Source organism: Lactuca virosa, chromosome 8, assembly GCF_052849685.1.
Source record: "Lactuca virosa cultivar CGN04683 chromosome 8, Lactuca_virosa_CGN04683_v6, whole genome shotgun sequence".
Taxonomy (NCBI): Eukaryota; Viridiplantae; Streptophyta; class Magnoliopsida; order Asterales; family Asteraceae; genus Lactuca; species Lactuca virosa.
This window is the reverse complement of record NC_136433.1, coordinates 17,714,832-17,725,359: the sequence shown is the minus strand read 5'-3', so window position 1 is coordinate 17,725,359 and position 10,528 is coordinate 17,714,832. Positions and strand designations below refer to the sequence as shown.

Genomic DNA, 10,528 nt, shown 5'->3' with positions numbered 1-10,528 from the left:
TCACCTTTAACGAAGCCGAGTTATACAAAGACAGAAACAACAAAAGTCCAGAAGATCAGAAGGAGTATGTTGAGTTTGAAGGTGTTGAAAAGAAGAAAGAAGCTCCAGTCGAAATCCCTGAATCTGGGGATGATTCAACTGACAGTGGGAGCTCAGGGGATAATTCCAGTAATGATTCTGAAGATGAAGAAACCAGTCCTCCAACTCCAGAGTCCCCAGTCACACCTCAAGTTCAACTAAGAAGATCTTCCAGAGTCACAAGACCACCAAACAAATACTCACCATCTGTCAACTACATTCTTTTGACAGAAAACGGTGAACCCCGGTGTTACTCTGAAGCTATAGGGTTGAAAGATTCATTGCAGTGGGAGCTAGCAATGAAAGATGAAATGAAGTCGCTTGAGAAGAACAACACATGGCACTTAACAAAGCTTCCAGTTGGGAAGAAGGCTCTTCAGAATAAATGGGTTTTCAGGGTCAAGGATGAACATGATGGTACCAAACGGTACAAAGCAAGATTAGTAGTCAAGGGCTTTCAACAGAAAGAAGGAATTGATTTCAATGAAATATTCTCTCCAGTAGTGAAGATGACCACTATCAGACTTGTTCTCAGTATTGTAGCAGCAGAAAGTTTGCATCTAGAGCAACTAGATGTCAAGACAGCTTTTCTACACGGTGACCTAGATGAAGACATTTACATGACACAACCAGAGGGTTTTCAGGATAAAGGCAAAGGAAACTTGGTGTGTAAATTGAAGAAGAGTTTGTATGGTCTGAAACAAGCACCCAGACAATGGTATTTGAAGTTCGATAACTTCATGAGAAAAGTTGGTTACAAGAGATGTGACAATGATCATTGTTGTTACATCAAGAAGTTTAAGGGTTCTTATATCATTCTACTACTCTATGTAGATGATATATTGATTGCCGGTTCAGACATGTCAGAGATCAAGAAGTTGAAGAAACAGATGTCTGAAGAGTTCGAAATGAAAGACTTGGGAGCTGCAAAGCAAATACTCGGGATGAGTATATTCAGAAACAAAGATGGTTCTTTAACACTATCTCAAGAAAAGTACCTTGAGAAAGTATTAGAGAAATTCAGCCTTAAAGATGCCAAGATCAGAAGCACACCTTTGGGAAGTCACTTTAAGCTTTCTAAAGCTCAGTCACCCAGATCAGATGAAGACAAGAAAGAAATGGCTAAAGTTCCTTATGCATCCGCAGTTGGTAGCCTCATGTATGCAATGGTATGCACGAGACCAGATATAGCTCATGCAGTGGGAGTTGTTAGTAGATTCATGTCCAATCCGGGAAGAGAACATTGGGAAGCAGTTAAATGGTTGTTGAGATACTTGAAAGGGACTTCAAAGACGGCATTAAATTTTAAGGGAAAAGACGTAGTTCTGAATGGTTATGCAGATGCAGATCTTGGTGGTTGTAAAGATTCATACAAAAGCACCACATGGTATGTCTTTACAGTGGGCGGCACTGCAGTAAGTTGGATGTCCAAACTACAGAAAAGTGTTGCCCTTTCAACCACAGAAGCAGAGTATATGGCAGTTGCTGAAGCAAGCAAAGAGCTTATATGGTTGAAGAATTTTCTCAACGAACTTGGCAAAGAACAAGATGATTGTGCATTATTTTGTGACAATCAAAGTGCAATTCATCTTGCAAAGAATCCCGTCTTCCATTCGAAGACAAAGCACATACAGCTGAGATATCACTTCATCAGAGAAAGAATTAATGATGGCACTCTGAAGTTGAATAAGATCAAAGGAACTGAAAACCCAGCTGATATGTTGACTAAGGTTGTCACCTTAGAGAAGTTGAAGCTTTGCATAGCTTCAACTGGCCTTCAGGATAATTGAAGAGAAGGTCGGGTAACTAGGATGGAATCAAGATCAAAAGTGTTTTACAGAAATACAAATGCACAGTTGAAGCACATGTGAAGATTGTTCCGTGGCTTCAAGTGGGAGATTGTTGAGTAGGTGAAGCCACTCAAATATTAGTGGCAGAAATCATGGTTGAAAAGCAAGTCAAAAGTGGAAAAGGAGAGATGATCCAGTTTTCCCGTATGCATGTTTCATGGGCTGCTTTTCTTATTCTATTATCATTTCAGACTATATATATGAGTCTCATTTGTATTGTAAATAAAATGTAGAAAAAACACAGAGTGAGTGCAGATTAGCACCAAGAAATATAAACTCCTAGTTACCGAGAGTGGACGTAGGTCGGAGATCAGACCGAACCACTATAAATCTTGTTGTTCTTGAGTTTAGCGTGTGTTGAGTGTTGTATGTTCGTGTGATTCTCGTGTGTCGATCCTAACAACTGGTATCAGAGCAGAAAGAAATTGAAGATTACAGTGGCACCATTCTGACCATCACCTGTTTCTAAACTGAAAAGTAACTTTCACAGAAAAATAAAACCATTAAAAAGCACTTTTATTGAAAACAAAAACACAAACTAAAAAGAAAATTCACACCAAACATACTGAAAATAAACACACCAAATTCAAAAATCAAAACAAACATCGGGTTGCCTCCCGCAAGCGCTTCTTTTTGAATGAGTCATGAGCCAGACTCTACCCCTCACTTAATTGTTTTCAGTGAGTTGGAGGGGTATATCCTCTTTCCCTTTTTCTTCTAAAGGTGGAACGACAGTGAAATTTGAACTTCGGGTCATATATTAGGGAAATTCTATCTTAAATTGAATTGATTATATTGCATAAATTATTTATTTAATTTTTGTGTAATACTTTGACTATCAAATAGAGAACAGACAGAGAGAGGCAGCCGGGAGGCAGGCAGCCGGGAGGCAGGATCATTTCGGTGTATATTATAAATATAACTTTTCTGAAATCCAGCAACCAAAACCAACGTACCAATTCCAAACTCTGTTCTGGTAAGTAGAATTACTCGTATTACACGCGAATTAAATAAGGTTATTCATGCAATATAAACATGGCTCTGATATCATTTTTTATATATATATATATATATATTTATTATTATTATTATTATTTTTTTCTTTTTCCAATTTAAATTAAATTAAATTAATTTAATTAATATAAATTATTTAGAAATTAAATAATTAATTCCCAATAATTTATTTTAATTAAACCTCATTAATTAATTTAAATTCTTTTTTTATATTTTTATTTTGTTTTCTCGTCTTTCCAACGCGGCTATTTTTTGAATTCTTTGACTTTTTGATCTCGTTTTTCTTCGTGTAATTTCTTTCACTTCTTTTTGCGGATTTTTGCACATTTTCTTCTCCTTTTTCTTCAGAAATGATTTTTAGCTGTAAAATGGAATTTCAAACTTTATAAGTACCTTTTATCTTAAATCATACCAAAATATAGCTAAAAATACATAAATATCGCTCGAAATATATGTATAATTATTGCGATATCACTTTGAACAAAACCAAACTCAAATAAAGAAGAACAAAGTTTTTCATTCCACTTCCTAGGAGCCTGCTTCAAGCCATATAATGATTTTAACAATTTACAAACACGAGTATCACCAGGAGTATGATACCCTTGAGGAAGAGTCATATAGACATCCTCATCAAGATTTCCATAAAGAAAGACATTATTAACATCAAGTTGAAACAATTTCCAAGAAAACTTGACAGCTAAAGAAACAACAACCCTAACAGTAACCATCTTTGCCACAGGAGAGAAAGTCTCCTCATAGTCTATACCTTCCTTTTGACTATATCCTTTAGCTACAAGTCTAGCTTTATACCTTTCTACCTCACCATTAGCCTTGTATTTAATTTTATACACCCACTTACACCCAATGGGTTTACGATCAGAGGGTAAATCAGTAATTTCCCAAGTTTTATTTCTATATAAAGCTTCCATTTCCTCATTCATTGCAGTTATCCAATTTGAATCAGTGGAAGCCTCAAAAAAAATTCCTAGGTTGAATAGTTTTATTTAAATTTGAAACAAAACAAAAATTTTCAGGACTTAACTTTGCATAGTTTATAGTTTTCTCAATACCATATTTATATTTACCTTCAACAATATAGTCACTAAATCTAAGAGGCATTCTAGACTCTCTATAGGACCTTCTAACAGAACTACTACCAGATGGTTCAAGTCTTTCCAAACTATTTCCCTCAGAAAAATCAGAAACACCTGGATCAGCCTCCTGAGACTGAGATGCTTGTGCCAAGCCATCCTGGCTACTATCAATAGCAACATCAGAAGAAACAGCTGCACCAGTGTCATCAGTCTGGTGGCTAATCTCAGGAGTTTCAGACTTAGGAACTTCATCCATATAGGATGATTGAAGAATTTCATCATAGGGACTGGATGGTACAGGGTCATTAACAACAGAGTCATTAAAAAATGAAAACAAATTTTCATTAATCAAATCCTTCTTCATTTTAAATGGAAACACATCCTCATAAAACACTACATCCCTGGAAAAGAAAACAGAAGAACTATCAAGATTATACAACTTATAACCTTTCTTTTCATTAGAATAACCAACAAAAACACATTTTTCAGATCTTTCAACAAACTTATCTGATACATTCTGTTTAACAGAGAAACATAAACAACCAAACACTCTCAAATTCTCAAATCTAGGTAAACACTTGTAAATCATTTCAAAAGGAGACTTCCCTTTTAAGACTGAAGTAGGAAGTCTATTTATCAAAAACACAGCAGTTAAAATTGATTCACCCCAAAATTTAAGAGGCAAACCAGATTGAAACAAAAGAGATCTGGCAACATTTAAGAGATGTCTATGCTTTCTTTCCACAACACCATTTTGTTGTGGAGTATAAGTACAAGTGGTTTGATGTGAAATACCATTTTTATCAAAAAAATCTTTAAACTGAGAGTTAACAAACTCAGTACCATTATCGGATCTAACAACTTTAAGACTAGAATTAAAGTGATTTTTCAAAAAATTATAAAACACAGAAAACCAATAAAAAACTTCAGTTTTGGACCTTAACAAATATACCCAAACACCTCTGGTGAAATCATCCACAATAGTTAGAAAGTATTTAAAACCATATGTGGTAGCAACCCTATAGGGACCCCAAACATCTATATGCACTAAATCACCTAAAGAAGTACTCTTATGTTCACTCAATTGAAAAGAATTTCTAGACTGCTTAGCCTTGTGACAAACATCACAAGGAGGAAGAGAGTCAGTTCCAAAAGACAAAACATGTTTAAGAGAATTTAAAGACTGGATAGCAGGATGACCCAACCTATTATGCCAAGTTACTTTAGAAACATAACAATCAATCCTACTTAAAGAAGCCATATTACCTGAAGAGTAAGAATCCTCAAGATAATACAACCCTCCTGATTCATTACCAGTCCCCACAGTCACCTTGGACTGTGAATCCTGAACAGCACATTTAAATTCATCAAAAACAAGCTGACACTTATTATCCTTACAAAGTTTATGAACAGAAAGTAAGTTCACATTAAATTCAGGAATAACAAAAACATCAGACAAAACAACTGAATTAGACAGTCTCATATTTCCAATTTTATTAATCCTAGCAGAAGATCCATTAGGATGATCCACTCTAAGATCAAGTTTTGAAACATCAACAATGTTATTTAGCTTAAAATCAGTTTTGGTCATATGATGGTTTGCACCAGAATCAACAATCCACTTATTATTAGTAGACACAAAAGAGTTACAACAAATACCTGCCATATTCGCAGACACTTCACTTGTTGAAGGTTTCTCATTAATGAGACTGAGAAACTTGTTTTATTGCTCACTTGTGAGAAAAAACTTTTCAGACGAATTGTTAGATTTAACATCCAAATCAAAAGAGCCATTAACATCAGAAGAAAATGAATTATTAGAAGAGATTGTTTTATTAGAATTCTGAGACTCATTTTTGAATTTAAAATCTTTAGGAAAACCAATGAGCTTATAACACCTTTCAATATTATGTCCCTTAAGACCACAATTTTTACATTGAAGATTAGAGTTTCCACGTGACTTATTCCGTTTTTTATCATTAAATATACCAACAAAAGCAGTAGCTTGAGACTTAGTGGAAGTTTGAGAAACAGAACCTCCCTTTTGATGTGCTTCTTCACGAGAAATAATAGAAAAAGCAGTTTTCACATTAGGAAGAGGTTCCATTAACAAAATATGGCTTTTAACTTGACTGAATGTATCATCTAAACCAGACAAGAACTGCATAAGCTTCATTAATTTTGAATGATTAACAAAATCAGTTGAAGCCTCACAAGTACATTCAAACAGGTTAACTAACCCATCAAATTCTTTCCACAAAGCATCAAGCTTACTGTAATACTCAGAGACAGACAACCCACTCTGAGTAAGAGAATTTATCTTTTGATGCACATTAAAAACAACAGAACCATCAGCCTTAGAGTAAGTTTCACTCAACTCAGACCAAATATCAGATGCATTATCACTACAGACATGATTAGCATATAAAGACTCAGAAATAGAACCAAGAATCCAAGAACTCACAACAACATTAATACGTTCCCACTTATGAATTTTAGTTTCATCCTCACTAGGTTTAGGAAAAGTTTTATCAACAAATCCTAACTTATTTCTACCTTTCAAAGCCCTAGTCATTGAAATTTTCCATATTCTAAAATTCTCAGTACCAGTCAATTTGAAACTAATAACAGAGACAACACCATTATCAGATGGATGTAAAAATAATGGATCATCAAAATCATAATGTTCTGGACTTTTAGAACCAGAAGCAGAAGGAGCTTCCCCAACCATGACTGATACAGTTTACACAATATCAAACCTGCGTTCTCTTAAAAAGTAATTATACTAAACCAGATTCTGACCTCCTTTCAAGAAGCAGACAAGCTAGTATAACCACAAGACCACAATCTCGATATCAATAAACTGTAAGAGTCACAACACAACAAGAGAACAATACAATAACACAGAAGCACCCAAGAAAACAACCTGAACAAACAACAGAAGGCAAGCGTGCGAAAACTTACAGAAATCCTCAAAAAACGCTCTGCAAGCCGCAATGTAGTTTACCGTTAGATCTATACAAAATAGAGTCTAACACTGATGCAGACAAGCATTCAAATGCCAGAAACCACCAAACACCTCAGATTGCACCGTTTGCAATCTTAATGTTGACCGTCACTTGACGTTGGCCGTTAGACAACGAGGAGTTAAATCTAAACGTTTACAGTCAAGCGATCGTTTACTCTTAATATTGACGATGTCTGAGTGAGTTTACACCTTCGTTTTTTATGACGAACGTGAAAGCTACCTTAAGAAAAAGAATCGAAACAATCGATCGAACGGAGAACACAAAACTACCAAGAAAACTCAAGAACCAAAAAACGGATCTGAAAACCCTAACTCAAAAACGAGAAATCAAAAAAGAAACGACGCAGGAATAAACCCGCTCTGATACCATGATAAAAACACAATCAACAGATCTAATCACAACATCAACAAATCTTTTATTAACAAAAACAAGATCCAGTTGGTTTTCAAGAACTTACAACTTAAAACTCACTACATAACACTCACACTCAAACAGAATAACACAAGAACAATTACAGAGTTTTGTTGAACAAAAACTAACTAGAACAAAGAACTCTAGACTCGATCAAAACCCTAATCTGAAGAAGACGAAGACAAAAGATCATAGAGACTATAGTGAGTGTGTGTAAGCTGAACATTGATCTGATCCACTCTAACACAGCTGAGATGCATTTATACTTCCGGTTCAACCCATAAACCAAACCCGAGATATAACCGACCCAAACCCAGTATCAAGGATCCGCGTGCTTTCCTACTTTCAGATAAACGAGCCCCAGTACCTGCACTTATTAAAACAATACACAATACACCCAATACTAAAATCTCCTAAACTCTCTTTATTACCTTTCTTCATATTTACAATTTCAACCCAATACAAAAACTCTTCTTCAATGTTAATCTTGCTCATAAATACATACTTTTAACAGTAATTATTACGGTTAATATATGTTTGTAAACTGTGGTATATCTTTGACCAATTTGTTACTAATTGATACAATAAGTGCAATATCACTAATGTTGACTAGACTATATGAAATTAGTCTTAAAATGTAATTCATGATATATTTTGTGTGTGCAAGAATCATTGGCTGATTACCTTCAAGATACCATGGTAAAAAAAAAAAAACAAAGGACTTCGTGTCTATAAATGTTTGGAATCCATGGACATGTATAAAAACGTGCACATGAGATTTTAAATGGTTGTGGTTTTAACAAAAGCGATACAAGGAAAGAAAGTAGGAAACCATTCTGGTAGTTGGACAATGTAAATTACTTTGGCACATACATTGCTTATGAATGATGATTCCAACCATCTTGCTTCTTGGTTATGCTTGGATCTGATTCTTTTTTCTCCTTACTTTGAATAATTATTTTGTCCATTGTTTAGCTTATGTATCTCATTCTTTTTTTTAGGAAGGACATTGGTCTTGATTGTTGGAAATTGAAGGTTATGATTTTTTTTTTAAATCATATGTTTTAAGAAAAACTTATGGAAGAAATGCAAAATGTGAAAGAAGAGAGTTGGAGGGAGCTATATCTTTTTTGATATTTTTTTTTTGTATTCATGTTATAAAAGAATAAGATGTTTGTTTATTTTTACATCTTGTCTATTTTGTTTATTTGTAGTTCAGAAACTGAACAAAGACAACTATATATATATTTATTTTTGTTTAATTTTAATGTTGGAATTGATTAATGAAAGGAAAAATATTTGTTTATGTTTGTTAAATTGGAATATATAAGTTCTGATTGATAGACGTTTTGAAATTAAAAAAAAAAACAATGCAAAATATGGCTGAAGACCTTCAAAAGTGAGGTTGTAGAACACAAATAAACCAAATGGTTATTTTTTTTAAAATTTTGATTTTACATTAATTATTTATCCTTATCTTCTCATATGTTATAATGTTAACTTGCATGTTTACGGTTTACTTAAATTATATCAAATATGTTAACGAAACACAACATAACAAAAATTGAATAAAAAGGTACACATCGAAATGTTAACTACATTATATTTTGGTGGGTTAACGGGAGAATATTTTTATACAATAACATCAAATTGGTTGTTACTTTGTAAAATTTGAAGAAGTTTAAAATGAAAACTTTACATTAATATGTATTTTAATAATTATACTTAACTTTTTAAGTATGTATATATATATATATATATATATATATATATATATATATATATATATATATATATATATATATATATATATATATATATATATATTGCTTTATATTTTTTGAACCAACAAATCTACTATACTCCTAAGCTAACACCTAATTTCACTTATGTCGATGAAATGACTTAAACCTCCAACTTCAAAGAAAGAGGTCACCACTTACCGTTGGGTTAAAAACCGTTTGGTTATTGCCTTATATTTCTTGTGAAAGTCTCTAACATGCACTGAGTATACAAACGTGAAAATTGACAAATAAAGGCTTAATGATGATTATATGGTTAAAATAATGTGTCAGATATATTACTTATATTTTAGTATTCTAATAAAAATATATATTATGTTTTGATGTTTACTGGAGTAAGAAATGTTTTCAAAATAAGTAATCAAATAAAACAAAATATTATGTATGCGGAAAAGAAACTAATTGATAAAGAAATTCATTTTTAGAAAGAAATTATTCATTTTTCCATTACTAGCAAAACATCTAATTTTGTAAATAAAATATATGTTTTCAAATCTATGATTAATGATTATGCAAATAAAGTATTAATATTTTTTTACTTGGAACCATCGATTCCACGGGTTATAACCTAGTATATATATATATATATATATATATATATATATATATATATATATATATATAATCAAATGAGAACACCTAAAAGGTTGAGAACGCGAGAACAATTATATTCATTTGTGATTCCATATATTCATTTGTGGAGAAACGATAAATTTTTACGCACAATCAACGTGAATATGCTTTTTCTCTTCAATTGAAATTAAAGGCGTAAAAATTTATCATTTCTCTACAAATGAATACATGGAATCGCAAATGAATATACTTTGTTCTCGCGTTCTCAACCTTTTTGGTGTTCTTATTTGATCCTACTCCTATATATATATATATATATATATATATATATATATATATATATATATATATATATATATATATATATATATATATAAATGTAGGTTCATGCGAAAATATATATATTATGCGAAAATGCGAGAACCATTCAGAATTTGACACATGTAAATTGTAATTAATATTATTTTCTAATATATAAAGGGTATAATTGTAAATATATATTATTTGAATGTATGCATCAGTTAACGTGGGGAATACAATTTGAAATTTGAATTTAGTTGGTAACTTCTTACCATACGTAATGGAACAAATTAGTTATTCATGTATATACCTTCGGTTGACTCAACTAAGATTCAGATCGATTGCAGTTTTTTTTTAATTTGATGTTTGCGTTTAAA

The 10,528-nt window shown here is 32.5% G+C and overlaps 1 protein-coding gene across 1 annotated transcript; it reads right to left on the bottom strand.

The window, feature by feature from the left end:
• Positions 1 to 5,759: 5,759 nt before the first annotated feature.
• Positions 5,760 to 6,767, bottom strand: LOC145130132 (uncharacterized). The gene has a single exon (XM_079064979.1). It carries the CDS (start codon positions 6,765 to 6,767, stop codon positions 5,760 to 5,762), a length of 1,008 nt encoding a protein of 335 aa, XP_078921105.1.
• Positions 6,768 to 10,528: the final 3,761 nt, after the last annotated feature.

Excerpts from the sequence above, each read along its gene's own strand:
- LOC145130132 (XM_079064979.1), bottom strand. The coding sequence starts at position 6,767 with ATGGTTGGGGAAGCTCCTTCTGCTTCTGGTTCTAAAAGTCCAGAACAT.